This window comes from Mchenga conophoros, linkage group LG6 (genome assembly GCF_057382185.1).
Source record: "Mchenga conophoros isolate Kocher_MC1m ecotype Shallow Benthic linkage group LG6, M_conophoros_male_GT1.1, whole genome shotgun sequence".
Taxonomy (NCBI): domain Eukaryota; kingdom Metazoa; phylum Chordata; class Actinopteri; order Cichliformes; family Cichlidae; genus Mchenga; species Mchenga conophoros.
The window spans coordinates 35207431-35222940 of NC_140531.1; the positions used below are offsets into that span (position 1 = coordinate 35207431).

General features: G+C 41.2%; 1 protein-coding gene and 1 long non-coding RNA gene across 2 annotated transcripts in view; one reads left to right on the plus strand and one right to left on the minus strand.

The window, feature by feature from the left end:
• The first annotated feature begins 318 nt into the window (after positions 1 to 318).
• Positions 319 to 15071, plus strand: nomo (nodal modulator). The gene is made up of 31 exons (XM_085277742.1): positions 319 to 541; positions 1050 to 1139; positions 1221 to 1266; positions 1380 to 1480; positions 1748 to 1854; positions 1954 to 2026; positions 2666 to 2818; positions 3009 to 3146; positions 4289 to 4378; positions 4505 to 4610; positions 4722 to 4872; positions 4965 to 5142; positions 5581 to 5722; positions 5852 to 5983; positions 6524 to 6660; positions 6760 to 6847; positions 7000 to 7063; positions 7163 to 7258; positions 7378 to 7599; positions 7832 to 7914; positions 8016 to 8175; positions 9222 to 9348; positions 9922 to 10035; positions 10173 to 10300; positions 10444 to 10585; positions 10781 to 10864; positions 11612 to 11722; positions 11854 to 11955; positions 12658 to 12777; positions 12890 to 12982; positions 13214 to 15071. The coding sequence occupies exons 1-31, from the start codon at positions 386 to 388 to the stop codon at positions 13343 to 13345; spliced, it is 3666 nt and encodes a 1221-aa protein (XP_085133868.1). The 5' UTR covers positions 319 to 385; the 3' UTR covers positions 13346 to 15071.
• Positions 5652 to 15510, minus strand: part of LOC146573153 (uncharacterized) — a 107256-nt gene continuing 97397 nt past the window's right edge. Inside the window, exon 3 of the long non-coding RNA XR_014892786.1 lies at positions 5652 to 10601. This is a non-coding gene — a long non-coding RNA (uncharacterized LOC146573153). The remainder of the gene's footprint in view (positions 10602 to 15510) is intronic.

Sequence of the window (15510 nt, forward strand, 5' to 3'; positions counted from 1 at the left end):
CGAATTGGCTATTGAAAAAGTAAATGGAATAATTACAAGGCCAACACAATATGCTAACACTATAGATGAGTTAATTGGTATTTTTCTCCTCCTACTTTAAGTATAGTATTTTGCAGGGTATGATACTTCCAAAATATGAAAAAGCAATGTCCTCTCCAGCAACCGAGATGTTAGGGTTCGGTAAAAACGTAGACGTTTGTAACTTTAACCTGAAGAGGGCAGTGATACAACTTAAAACGTTACAAGCGGCCGTGAGCGAATGAGAAAATGGCACCTCCTACCCGCCAGAGGTCGCTGCAGACGCCGCCTGTGACAGTTCATTGACAGCCCCTCAGCTGGTACGGAACCGGAGGCAGCGTGCGGTTGCTTGGCTCAACCACTCAAAATGCTCAGAATTACGATCCGGGCAGAAATGGGATCCCTTTGGATTTTGTTCGGTGTCATCTACTCCCAGTTCTTGGCCGTATCCTCTGATGACATAGTTGTGGCATGCGGTGGATTCGTGAAATCCGACGTTGAAATCAATTACTCTCTGATCGAGGTGAGAGTGCAAATGTCCCGACTAGCGTGCTAGCAGCTAACCAGCAGCTAGCTGGTTTGTGGTAGAAAGCTAAAGGTTGGGCGGAGTTTTTCGTTTCAATGACAGTTTGAATGAAATGAATACAAAAGCAGTGTGTTTGTGTTTAATCTGTTTCTGATTGCTCGCAAACATTTGTGAGTTTGGTCTTGTTTGACATTGATTTAGCTACTTACTTGATAGCTGATGGTAACTCCGCATTAATATCCATATATCACACAAGGCATTCACTGCTAATCCTAAAACCTGCAGGCGTTGATGAGTAAGTGCTCCCGTCCTAATCCCTTCTTTTTCACGGGCTACATGGGATTAGCAATTTGGTTAATTAAGATATTGAAATGAACTAAATCCGACAGACTAGATTGTTTCTTTGTTGCTAGTTGACATAAATCGCTCAGTTTAGTTATTATAGTATGAACACTATAATAACTTTCATTATGATTAATGATCACTGTGTGTTCTTCATTCTCAGATTAAACTATATACCAAACAAGGATCACTGAAATATCAAACGGATTGTGCTCCAATCAATGGTTACTTCATGATCCCTCTCTATGACAAGGTATGCCAGCAACTGATTTGATTAGCTCTAACTAATTCTTTCACTGATGGTGAATTTAATCAAGCTGTCACTTTAACGCAGGGAGATTTCGTTTTGAAGATCGAGCCTCCGCTTGGGTGGAGCTTTGGTAAGACTCTCACAGAAACATCCCCATAATTCACAAATTATCATATAAAAGCCATTGTGCATTGTCCCATATTCTCTGGTCTCTTTTCCTTTTGGACTTTTAACTGTCATCAGAGCCTACCAGTGTCGACCTGCATGTGGATGGAGTCAGTGACATTTGTACGAAAGAAGAAGACATCAATTTTGTTTTTACGGGATTCTCAGTGTCAGGAACGGTGAGAATGGTCTTCTTGAAAAGAAATTTAGATTGTTATAGTATGTAGACAGAAAGTTTAAGAGTCAAGACTGTCTACTTTGCAAAATGTGTGATTTAAAAAAAAAAGTGCTTTGACACATTTGATGAGGTTTATCTAAATGCAAGAAAACTTTGGAGCGCTTTAAAGCTTCTTTAACCAATGCAACAAAGGTTATTGATAAAATAAATGGTAGTATCAAGTGGTGATTAGTGTCTAGTTTCCTCAAATATATTGTGTTTTGCTCAGGTTCTGAGTAAGGGCCATCTCATGGGCCCGGCTGGCGTGGAAGTCAAACTCAGCCGAGCCGGAACAGGGGAGAAGCTCCAGAGTGTCACCACACAGCCTGGAGGAAAGTAAGTTACTCACACCTTATGTTTGTTTCTGCATTATACAGATGTTTGAAATGAACTTGCCCCTTTCTTTCTTTTTTTTGTGGTTTTTTGCTTACACAGGTATACCTTCTTTAAAGTACTACCAGGAAAGTATGACATCACAGCTTCTCATCCTTCCTGGACTCTCGAACAGGTTTGTTCACGTTAGCAATCGATATTAAACTGCACGTTGCGTTAAAAACGTGTTGTCCATGTTCTATTATGAGTGCCTCATGTCAGTTTTTTACATCTTACATCCGCCAAACCCCATTTAGAATTGATGATCAACTTATCATGCATGTCTTTGGACTGTTGAAGAAAGCTGGACTTTGCAAGATGTAAAATAAATGACACAAAGTGTAACTTGGTTCATATCTGATGTTAAAATTAGATGAAAAAAGAGTGTGGTAAACTTTTAGTGAAAGATTTAAAATCTCTGTGTACAAAAATACACTGTCAGATTTGTAACTGATGATGCGAATAAGCTCTCCCACATTATTTCCCCCCCCCATACCCACCTGCCATCATGCTCAGTACCACAGCATCCCAGTTTCCAATTAAAGTACTGTCATTAATACTGTAGAGAATGCATGATCTCAGAGGTCTGTTTGATTCTGTATCGCTTGAGGGTAGAAAACTTCATTATTCACCTACTTGCTTAGCTGATACAGTTCCTTGTCAGGTGAGCAAGGTTATAACTAATGAGCTCCAGCAGTAATCACAGTGAACCTGACAGGGCCATTATTCCATCTCTTAATGCAACTTATGGGTGACCTCTGCCATCTTCATATAGAGTACTACCTCAGTGCACGTCTCCAATGCAAATGCCCCGGCCGCTGACCATCTGGTGGTTGGAGGCTACGATGTCTCGGGGGAGGTCCGCAGTGATGGAGAGCCCATGAAAGAGGTCACCTTCCTGCTTTACTCAGCCACAGTCAAGAGAGAGGTAAACCTCCATAATTTCCATTTTTGCACAGAAATATGTCGACTTTTCATATCCGTCTTACATTATATGTAAATGATCACACTTTAACACTTTACTTTAACTTAACACATTTTCCACGTCCTTTAATTTCTGGAATATGCTGAATTTCGCATTGCTCCATTGGTTCAATTTGAATGTTTGTCATTTCCAGGACATAAGTGGTTGTAATACTTCCCCAGTGGAGGGTGCAGATTCTGGAGACAGCACGCTGGTATACCTGTGCAGCGCTCTGTCCAGAGATGATGGTGTCTTTGTCTTTCCTTCGTTAGCCAGCGGCGAGTACACTGTGGTGAGTTATTGTCGCAAAAGCCAACAGAAGACTGCTGTCAATTTGAGCTATTGTGTCAGAAATACAACAGAAGACCAAATGATTTATAAGTACACAGTGAAGCTACTTTGATTTAATAAGGAAGTCTTTTCCTTTGTGCCATAAGATTAGCTACATCATCTTCTGCTTTGTGAATTCCTATGTTGAAGCCTCTATTTGGCTGCTTCCATGTTTCCTATTTCTGGATGAGAGGGTGGAGTGTTTAATTATCAGATAGCGCCAGCAAGTTACATCCATTAACTCTAACAGGGCATTAGACAGTCATAGATACACTCTAATTAGCGCTGCATAACATACAAATAGAGTACTACAATTTGATCCGAAAACCGGACCACAAATGCAGCCTTATTAATCTCTGAAAAGCACCAAGAGCACAAAAATGATTGAGTTCATGTTCAGTGACTTGGCTTGGCTGAGGTCAAGCTTAGCAGACAGCTGCCAGAATAGCCACCTGCATAGGTGTCCACCTATCAGTCAAAGCTGCTTCACTCCTAATTGAATACATTGGAGCCTGAATAGAAAGTAAACAGGAGAGTTGGAGCGAGACACGGTAAAGTCAGTTGTTATCTTGCTGAGGAGTTAGAGGTGATGAAACTCACAGCTCCTTATCCAACCACTCACAGCAGGTACTCGTTATTCCATTACTCCTCTCAGTATTTCAAAAACAGCGCAAATTTAAATCTTGCTTTTTTAAACTTGATGACACACACACACAAATTTTACTTCAACAGTACTATTTGAACTATTTAAACAGCTCTAACGCCATTTAAAGAGGTTTGGGTGATTTACTTAAATTAACCAAACAAAGACTTTCATAGGATTGTATTACAATATATTGTAATGACAACTACAACATGTTTTATGTTTCCTGTTTTCTAATCCACCCCACATTTAGCTAGGTAATCCGAATCCAGTGCAGGAATTACATGTGTATGAACTTTTTTTTTTTTTACCGATATAACTACAAGAGACAAGGTGGTATGAATGATGGGTTTTATGAAAGCATCATTTTTATTTGCGAACAATGAAATTCTATCTCCTCTATCTTAGAGATGTAATCGTTTTTCCATCTAAATGTGCTTCTGTGAAATCCTTCACTTCAGATACCTTTCTACAGAGGAGAAAGGATCACTTTTGATGTTGCTCCTTCTAGGATGAATTTCAAGGTGGAACACAACAGCTTGAAACTAGAGGTAAAGAGAACTGTTATATCTTAATTTTTTTAAAATAGTTATTATTAATGTGTATCAGCAAGTTTCAAAAGGAAACAAGTTTTGTGCAAAATATTCAAGTTTGACATTCTGTCTCTTTATGTGTAGCCCATCTTCCGTGTGATGGGTTTCTCTGTGACTGGCCGGGTTCTCAACAGTCCTGATGGGGAAGGTGTGCCCGATGCTACAGTCTACCTAAACAACCAGATCAAGGGTAATCGCAAAAGAAGACTCATGTTTTCAGTAGAATATCTAACTATAGTTTTTGAAGTGGTTCTCTGTCACACTTTAAACTGTAGCTTGCTTTACCACTCTGTCCTCACAGTTGTCAGCAAAGAAGATGGCTCTTTCCGGTTGGAGAACATGACAGCTGGTACCTACACCATCCGTGTCAACAAAGAACTCATGTTCTTCGAGCCAGTCACAGTGAAGATCGCTCCTAATACGCCTCAACTTCCTGATATCGTCACAGCAGGGTACGTTATAAGAATTAGTAGCTTATTACATAAATTTAGCTGCAGTGTAGTTCTTCATATTGTCATGACTTCCTCATTTTGGTCCAACACAGGTTCAGTGTTTGTGGCCAGATCTCCATCAGCCGCCTGCCTGAAGGCATGAAGCAGCAAGGTCGCTACAAGGTCACTCTGACGCACAAGAGCACAGACAAGGCTTTCATTCGGACTGTTGAATCTGACCATCAGGGGGCCTTCTGCTTTCAGGCCAAACCCGGAGACTACAGTGTCCATGTAAGACTCGAGCAGCATTTTATTTTATATGACATATCCATATCTTAATTTTTATAACCTCTTATTTAATCAGTTTGAAAGCTAATTCAAATGGTATTAAATATATACAAGAAACTGACATATGTCACGCATACTAAATTTTAATTGGTGAGCCTCCTAAAAGATGAACAGATGTCATGTTGCCTAAAGCGCAGATGGTGCTTTTTACCCATATTCTATGATATTTGCACATTTACGGCTTAACAGTTGCAACAGATCATCATCTGAAAAACTCATTTGTCATTGGAAAGCAAAAAACCCAAATCTTTAACTTTTTTTTTATTCAGAAATACAGATTCATCTGTGTCATCAAACCAAAGCAGTTAAGCTTAGTGTTCATGTAGCTGTTTGATTAAAAAATATGGTTTTAAGCAAAAGGATATTTGTTTGTGTGTTCAGGTATCTCTGCCTGAAGCAGAGGTGAAAGCAGGCCTGGCTCTGCAGCCTCAGGCCCTGGACATCTCCCTTGTGGATCAACCACTCACAGACCTAGTTTTCACCCAGTTCATGGCTTCTGTTTCTGGAAAGGTGTACTGTCTAGGTAAAAGTCTTAGTAATTTACACTTTACAGTCTTTTTGAGAAGACAAAGTTTACCAAAGATGCAGCTTTAATCCATAAAGAAATATGTTTTCACACGAGCCAACCTTGTGTTCTCTGGTTGTCCTTTAGCTTCCTGTGACGACCTCTCTGTAACCCTGCAGCCAGCGAGTAGGCAGGGGGAGAGGAGGGCAGTGGCTCTGTCTGGGAGCAGCGACATCCTCAGCTTCTCTTTTGACAACGTTTTGCCTGGGAAATACAAAGGTTTTAAGTATACTTCTAGTTTTTTTAAATTATATGTAAACTCTGCATGCAGTCAGGTTTTCACTGGAACAACTGAGTCAAGCATTCTGTACAATATAAACCCCTCAATCTATGCACACTTCTATTTGAAAGTTATAGTAGTTATTCTTAAATAGAGAAATGAGCGGGTAATCATCAGCCTTTCAATCACTGGTTTATAGCAGCAGCTTTCAGCAGGCATGCCATTACTCAACTAGTGTTTCCCCACCTTCTGGTAATGTGGATCCATCTGTTCATTCCACACAAACTCTTTCACTGCCTGCAAATGATCTGCACACATGCATGTTTATTCAGTTTATAGTGTTGCTGGGACAGTTTTTATATATAATATGTGTGCAATCATTTTTTAAATTCTTTTTTATTCAAAGATCCTGAACAGAACTTGTGATATTTTTCCACCTATAATAGTGTGACATATTTAATTCACATATTTCTTTTTTCCCCCTGTCATTTAAAATGTATTTCTCACTTTTTATTCTCTCTAATCTTTACCACTTGTAGTAAGTATTTCTCACGAGGAGTGGTGCTGGAAACATAAGTCAGTGGAGGTGGAGGTTCTGGAATCGGACGTCTTGGGGGTGGAGTTCAGACAGATTGGCTACATCCTGCGCTGCTCCCTTTCCCATGCCATCACTTTGGTTAGTAATCAGTAGCTCACTCCACTTGCACTACATGCTGCCTGTTAGATCAGATGCTTACACTTCCATATGTATTATTGAATGTGTGGTGCTGCACAGGAGTTCTTCCAAGATGGCAGCAAACCTGAAAACGTTGGCGTGTACAACCTCTCTAAGGGAGTCAACCGCTTCTGCCTCTCCAAGCCTGGTGAGTTTCTTTATTCTGACCTCTCATTAGCTCAACATAGGAGAAATTAGCATAATCAAAAAATATCAGACTGTACCAACTGTACCATGTCCGACTTATCTAAATATACCACTGGAACGTAATAAGTAATCAGCCAAAAATGGCTTGTCCAGGTGTTTACAAAGTCACCCCTCGCTCCTGCCACCAATTTGAGCAGGACTTCTACACCTACGATACGTAAGTAATGTAACGTCGTGTGTTTTTATTTCTGGGTTAATGCAGTGCAACCATGCAGCCAAAGCATTCTAATGACTGCTGTTGACCTGTGTGTAACAGTTCAGCCCCCAGCATTCTGACCCTGACTGCAGTGCGGCATCACATGACAGGACTCATCACCACCGACAAGACTCTAGACGTCACAGTCACGATCAAGTAATTATGACTCTGCATGAGTAGTCTCGTATGCTCAAATGCTGCCGTGCATTTGCGTGTTTGGTAATGACCAGCTTTAGCGTTTTTATTTATTTTTAAAACCTCATCCCCCTGGTCAGGTCGTCCATCGAGAGCGAGCCGGCGCTCGTGCTGGGTCCGCTGCGGAGCCTGGAGGAGCAGAGGCAGGAGCAGCAACTGCAGGAGATCGAGCTGCGACGTCAGGAGCGAGAACGCCGTGCAGCTGAAGAGGAAGGAGGTGCCAGAGACGATAGTCCTCCTATCCAAGAAAAGGCTGATGAACTGACAGGCCCTTTCCACTATGAGTTCTCCTACTGGGCTAGGTCAGTTTTTGCTCTTTAAAATACCATGTAGGGCTGACGGCAAAACTTCTGTTCACTTTAGTGTTAACTTGGAAATTCCAGCTTTATATCTCTATAGAAAATTAACAGGACTTGAGAGAAATTAAGAGTGGAATTCTGACATCTGCTAATAATAACCATCAGAGGCTCACTTGAGTCTAGAACTGTTGTTCATTGCTGTTAGTGATTTTTTTCTTTCTGTGTAAATATGCAGGGCTGGTGAGAAGATCACAGTGACTCCCTCCTCGAAGGAGCTGTTGTTCTACCCTCCTGAAGTAGAGGCAACTATCACCGGAGGTAAATTCACACAGGAAGAAAGTCTATTGGAAACCTTAAAACGGACTCTGATACAACCCACGCAGGTTATTCTAAATAAACCGCATCTTTGCTGTTGACAGAGTCGTGTCCAGGTCGGCTGGTGGACATCACCGGTCGTGCAGGTCTTTTCTTAGAAGGCAAGGTGTCACCAGAGCTACAAGGTGTGGAAATATCTATCACTGAGAGAGGCGCTGCTACACCACTCATTACTGTGGCCACTAATGAGATGGGAGCATACAGGTATGAGAACACAGTGATAAAAATAGGGTGTGTGAAAATGAGAGCGAGGATATTCAAGCATTTTTCATTCGGGTAATGCTGCCTTCGGGTTCTGCTATAAATGTTATTGCCTTAGCAAGTCATTATACTAACAGGGTAGTTCATAAATGCATTTTTTTTTAAAGAATAAGGTTTTTGGCCTGGAGTGAGGTGTGAAGTCTTTTCTATTTAGGACCAAAAAGTTAAAGTTAAAAAAGAAAAAAAGTTGAGATTCATGGCTGTGGGCGCAGCCATCATCATTTTGTTACTGACTGAAATAACCCAACAACTGTTGGATTCATTACCTCGGAGCCCCAGATGTTCATGGTGCCCAGAGGATGAATTTCAATGACTTTTGTGTTCACCTGTTTATTCCTCTTTTCTTTATTTGAAAAAAAAAAAAAAACCCTGGAAACTTACGAAGCATCAGCCAGGCTAGCATTTTTACAGCAGATATTTTTGGCTTGTCATAAGAGCGAAAGCACAGGTGGCATTAGAGACATTGGCGCTGAATCAGTATGCAGAAAAGCAGGGCTTGCAATACATTATCAAGCCTGTGATCTGCGATCTTGATGCTGTTGTAAGCATCTTAGTCTGTAAAATTAGGGTCACGGGGACAGCCTCACAGGGCTGCAAGTAGACTTTGTGTCCTTAGAGCAAAGAAACATGCCTCTTTTCTTTCACATGAGTAAAGCTTGTGTTGTATGTAGTGCTGTCAGCGTTAATCTCGTTAAAATGACGTTAACGCCATAACCGCATTAACGCGGCAAATCTCCATTAGCGAGTTAACGCGGATCGCCCCGTGCGTTAGGCTGCACGGCGTTAACGAGGCGCGTTGACGCCGTGCAGCTGGCGGTTATGGCGTCATTTTAATGAGATTAACGCTGACATTGTTCCATTGTTTTAGTATTGACGTTATAATAGGCTTTATAGATTGGCTTGTGTTCAAATCACGTTGCATTTAGTAATAAACGAGTATCTTGAAGAAATTCCGACCTTCACTTAACTTTTCCCCCGCTTTTCTTCAGTGTGGGTCCGCTCCACAGTGACCGGCAGTACGACATCAGTGCAAGTAAAGAAGGTTTCGTGCTGAGTCCCGTGGAGGGCACCCAGGGAGATTTTAAGGCATTTGCTTTGGCTGGCGTCACCTTCAAGGTATATGCAGCCATCCTCACGTGCATGTTTTACCTCCCAGTAATCATCAGACGTTTAGGTACTTTTTATATTTGTCCAGCTGTTTGTTCACAACTACTAACCCTCAGTGATTATGGTGGTAGGACATGAGATAAAGAAGTGACATAATGAAAAGTACTTGTTACTGTATGTTTTGGAAAAATGTTTTTTTTGTGTTTTGCCGCGTGCTGTCAGTACACTGCCTTTGTGCTGCCCTTTGTTAAAAGGATCTGCAATTACCTACTGCGACCGTGAGATCCTGACACAAATGATCAGTATTAGTTTCCTTTTCACACTGTGTGATAAATTGCTTTGAAATCTTCTGCTCAGCATTGACAGAGCTTTGTGCCCATGTTTATTTTTCACTTGTACATCTTCTCTGAAATTAAGCCCACCTGTCAGCCTGATTACACCCACAATTTGGCGCTCACTCGAGCCACGGGCTTTCATTATATTTTCTCCGTGTGATCTTTTATTGTGAAAAGATTAAAGGGGTTTAATTGATTTGGTCCCTGTCTAGCAGTAAAATCAACAAGTATTCTGTCTGTGCTGTAGATCAAATCGGAGGACGGTCAGCCTCTCGCCGGCGTGCTTCTTTCTCTGAGTGGGGGTCAGTTTCGCTCCAACCTTTTGACTCAAGACACTGGCATCCTCACTTTCAATAACTTGGTAAGAAACCTCTTTTAGTAGTATGTCAGACTGCCAAACATTGTTGGTGGTTGACGGTAATTCTAGGGATGCTTTGCCCTGTGTCTTGGTTCACTTGTCCATCCTGTATTTTCTGCTTCCCACCTTTTTTTCCTCAGAGTCCTGGTCAGTACTACTTCAAGCCCATGATGAAGGAGTTCCGCTTTGAGCCGGCATCTCAAATGATTACAGTGGAGGAGGGTGAAAACCTCAGTATTGATATAACTGGAATCAAAACTGCGTACAGGTAAATGAGTGTACATTGTCCACTGTTAGCTTGCAAGCATAGGAATATCTTTCAGTGTGCAAATTACTGAGCCTATACTCATCTGCTGGTGGGTACTGCAGCTTGCACATGTGCTCATTGCAGTCTTGTACACTTGTCCTCAGCTGCTACGGAATGGTGCAGTCTCTCAACGGGGATGCAGAGTGGGACGTGGCTGTGGAGGCCGTGGGTCAGGGAGACTGTAGCCTCTACAGCGAGGACACGGTCACTGATGAGGAGGGCCGATTCAGACTCAGGGGTCTGCTGGTGAGGACGGGATGAGCTGTTAAAATAAGACCAGACTTGAGAATTGAAACAGATCATGGCCTCTAGGTGTTGTCTTGGATTACTAGGGAAACTGGTGATTTTGCAAAGTGTGATTTGTAAGCTGTATATGATTTGCTCAGTTGTAATGGAGTGTATGTGATTATACCTCTAACTCATTTAATGTTTTTCTTGCAGCCGGGTTGCAAATATCTCATTCAACTGCGAGCTGAAGGCAACGACCACATAGAGAGGGCCTTGCCGCAACACAGAGCTATAGAGGTAGGCAGCAGCTTGCTTCAAGTTTGTCTGGTGCAGATGTTCAGCATCTTTGGCTTTTAATGGGGTGGAGAAATTACAATTATACCAAGTTTCTTAGAGCTTTAAATATGAGAGGGGTCACTTGAGTGTCATGAAGGCACACATGCTTAAGCATAACTGGTTAGTTTTACATGTTTGGCTACATATTTAGACTTTTTGTCAGTAGCTAATGGTGCAGTTATCTATGTTTAGGAAGTATGTTGTTTTGACTTAAAAGCTGTGGGTCAGAGTTGACTTGGATTACTCTTGAAGGCAAAGCTGCTACTAAATGAAGCTCACTGAGTGCTTTAAGTTCAGGAATTTTGCACACATTTTCAAGTCGTACTCGCACTGCTTTAACACTTCTGAAAACTATTAAGGGGGCTATGGAAAACTTTAGTAATTGAATTGTTAAAATAACTGTGGGAACCCTGGAATTATGACTTATCGGCACCCTCATCACATGGGTCCTTTCAATATTCAGAACAAAAGCAGCGATAATCCCATTGCCAAAGTTTAAACCTCTCACTTCATAATTTTAGCTTGTCTGAAAAGTGCAGCGCTCCTAATCTCCCTCGCAAGGCTGGAAATGCCTTAATTCCCTTTAATTCTCTGTTATTATCACACCGTGTGACTTGAACAAAAAACTTGATCCGTGGTTCACATTGGATATTTTCTTCACAAGTTTCATTGTTACATCTATATAATGAGCTCTATATTCCCTTTCAGGTTGGCAGTAGTGACATTGAAGGGGTCAACATTATCGCCTTCAGGCAGATCAATCAATTTGACCTCAGTGGAAACATCATCACGTCTCCTGAACACCTTCCAACACTATCAGTAGGACGTTTAAAACCCGGCATTTTTGTCTTTCTTTTGAAACTTTTAAGTCTCTACAAGGCTTTTGCATTAGCTGTAGATAAGTTAGACCTGTAATCATTTTGCTTTACCTTTACACTTTCCCCCCCCAGGTGAAATTGTACAAGAGTGACAATCTGGACAATCCAATCAACAGCGTCTCTCTGGGACAGTCCCTTTTCTTTCACTTCCCTCCTTTGGACAGAGATGGCGAGGTAATTCAGTCTTAAAGAGCTCCTGTTATGCTTTTACTGGTTTGAGTAATGAGGTCAGTGTACGTTTAGTAATCCCAGTAAGCCAAAAGGTTCGTGTTTCAGACCACTAAGACAATTCTTTCCTACTATTAGACATGTATAATGTCAGTGTGAGAGGACATCCCTAACATGGTTATGTCAGGGACAGCGCTCTTCATATGTGCAAATTTACCACCCACATGCTGTTCAAACCTTCTGTTTAGCAGTAGTAGCCAATCAGAAGAAACCTGGCTTAAAGGGAGAGCGGTTTTAAAGAGAGAGGAGGTAAAACACCTTTCTGAAGGTGGTGCAGGCCCTCAGTTCAGTGAGGCCGAGTATAAGATAAAAGTAGGATTATTTTTCGACTGTGAAACATGCAAAGCAACTTGATGGTTTTTGGTTTTTAAGCCAGTATTATTAAAATATAGTGCTGTCAGTGTTAACGCAACATTAACGTGCTTAAGCTGCATTAACGCCGAGTGACCCCTCACACTAATCTGCGTTAACTCGTTAACAGGGATTTGCCAATTTTGACGCGTTAACATGGGTCAGTTCACGTTAATGCTGACAGCACTACTGAAATATCATTTACTTAGTCCTTAATTGCGTATTTTACGTAATTCATAGTAAAACGTGACCCAGAATACACTGCTGTTTATCCATAGTCACCTTTCTCTTTTCTAGAGCTACGTACTGATGCTGTACTCCACACTGTCCCGTTCCCAATATGATTTCACACTGCCTCAAGTCTCCTTCACTTCCACTGGCTACTACAAACATGTCACTCTTACCTTCCACCCTACTGTAAGATACAGATGTTTTTAAGTATATATTTTTCCTACAAAGAATATTTGTTTTGTCTTATTTGTTACAGAACAGTATGTTTCTATATAAATGTGTGTGCACTTTCCCACAGCGTAAAGTGCCCGACCAGGATGTTGCTCAGGGGTCTTACGTAGCTTTGCCGCTCACTCTACTTCTCCTCTTAGCGGCCTACAATTATGAGAAGGTACAGAACAAGTTGCATCTAATCAAGGCAGACTATTCAACCAAGCTTTTGTTTGATTTGTCAATTTCTAAATGTGAGGAATAAATGTCACTAGAAGTGAGCCTTGTCCAGGCCAAGCCTATAATGTATTAATACCCTGTAATTCTAATAGTTGTCGCATGGTTGGTTTTTATAGTTAAAGTTTTTGATCCAGTAAGCTTCATTTAATGCCTTTTCCTGACCTGTTTGCAGGTGATTCCCCTTTTGTTACAGTTGGGGAGCCGCATCCAGGGAGTGAGGAGCATGGCTCAAGCCAGCAGCGAAAGTGCTGCTATGGATGAAGCCAAACGTCAGGCCAAGAGACAGAAAGCCAGGCGAACATGAGGTGCACATTAAGCCACATCTTCGTACACTAAACTGCCCGCTAGCATCCGTGACCCCAGCATCGGAAAGCAATGGGTTACCAGGGTTACACTTCTTCATTGTTACCAACCAAGTGCTGTGTGTGCTAGTGAACTTTTTAGCTTGCTAAGGTGTGTTTGAAACAGGGCCCAGGTGAAGCCCAACATGAACCACTCAACACCCTTTACCACCACCACCACCTCCACCTCATCTGCCACTTTGATTCACTGGACCGATAGCTGACATTTTACAGACTGTTTTTTGTCCACAATTAACCTTAGTCTAAGAAAATTGTTGATATTTGTAATAGAATATGAGCCATTTTTTATATTTGTAATTTATCCAGGTCAACAACAGCGTTTTGTGGGGTTTTTTGTTGTTGTTTTTTTTTTAAATGAGTACACTGCTTATTTTAATAGTCCTAACAATGTTTGGGTCCGTGAGACATTGTATGCCTATCAACACTGGGGCCAAGTCATTGAAACGTGGCTTTAATTTGATAAAGTGTTAGCTTAAAGCAGCAGTTCTCAAACTTTTTTCCCTGGCATGCCTCCATTTAGATGCCACACACACACACACACACACTTTCTCAGCATCAGCAAAGTTGATTATTTTACATACCGTACATAAATTATAGCCATAAAGCTTAATTTAACTTTGTATTTTTCCCTGGGTCGTCCGCAACCCTCCTGCAGTGGATTTATGTCCCACCAGGGGGCCCCGCCCCATAGTTTGAGAACCGCTGGCTTAAGGATATTTAAGGTTTCCAAACTATGTGCTGGTTTTTTCACAAGCTTAAAATGTTTTTAACTTGATGTGTCCCCATGGACTTGATCTAAGACTGAACTGAGCCTTATAATCCCATCACAAACAAGGGACTCTGTAACTTCCAGTTACAAATGAAAGACAACCAAAGATGTTAACGAGCTAATATGGTTAGTCAAATGACATCACACAATGTCAATCACCAATGAAATACTGTAATGCATTCACTCCTGATGGCATTTTATTAGGCGTTAAGTGTGATGTTAGACTTTTTGACTCCTCCGTTTGCTCAGGTACAGGATGCGGGAAATTTTGGTTTGAATACTGTGTTTTTGTTTTCTTTGAAGGATGGGCTGCGGTGGCGGGGTAGGGAGTGATAGGGCTAACTAAGAGTTGATTAATTTATTAACATGTTTAATCGGATGTGAACGATAACCTAGTCTGAATGCTATGACGTGTTTTTTCAGAAGTGTGGTTGATTTCATTTTTTTCTCATTTATATTCCATAAGATTAAATATGTGTGACAAGCTAAATTAAATTTCAGAAGACCCATGTACTGAATCGAAAATGAATATCTACAAAGGGTCGTTCATGACCTTTAGATAAACTTGATGAGGCAGGATTGTGATTTCATAAGCTCATTGTCTTACTGCAGAGCAGTTTAATGCACTGTGAAATCTATGTACCCCAGCTCTTTTTTTCTGTATTGAATTCATCTGAACTCAGCGGTGGCTGCCTTTTACAGAAAGATGAAAAGGCCACTGACTATTTACTGAGTTGAAAGATATTCCAATTAGTCTACATTCAGAAGTTGATTACTTTGGTTGGGGTGGGAGACGGAAGATGAGGGAGGTGGGGTGTAATTGTCATTTGTTCAGAATCTGTTAATTTTTCAGATAATCAATAAAGTTTGACTGGAATAAGATTACCTTTTTTATGGCTTTACCTGTAGGGGGCAGTGTAATGCTATAGGATAATATAACAGACAAGAACTGTAACTCCTCATCCTTTAAGTGTTACAGTACAAAACTCCTATTATATCAGTTCTGGATCACAAGAAGTCGACTCAGAAAATCAATAAGTCTGAGTCTGACTTCTCTCATTACTCCCCTTCACCCGAGCAGTACGTGTTATAAAGTGCCTTAGGGCACATTAGAGAACAGCCTGCACAAGTTGATGTTTTGGGAAGCGAGGTTAAACGGCTTAAATCACAGCAGAGCTGCCTAAAAGGAATATGTTTCAACTGAAATCCTATTGTTTTAGTGTGAAAAGGAAGCTTACACATGAATAACAAATGTGCTCTGCGCTGTCTTGAGAACTTCGCCCCACCCTGTCTTTGTACACAGCATCAGACAAAGCCGGAGCACTGGACAGTTTTTAA

Coding starts and splice junctions, on each gene's coding strand:
- nomo (XM_085277742.1), top strand. CDS start 386: ATGCTCAGAATTACGATCCGGGCAGAAATGGGATCCCTTTGGATTTTG. Junction 6,661..6,759: donor TTTCCCATGCCATCACTTTG/GTTAGTAATCAG, acceptor GGTGCTGCACAG/GAGTTCTTCCAAGATGGCAG. Junction 12,778..12,889: donor CTCTTACCTTCCACCCTACT/GTAAGATACAGA, acceptor ACTTTCCCACAG/CGTAAAGTGCCCGACCAGGA.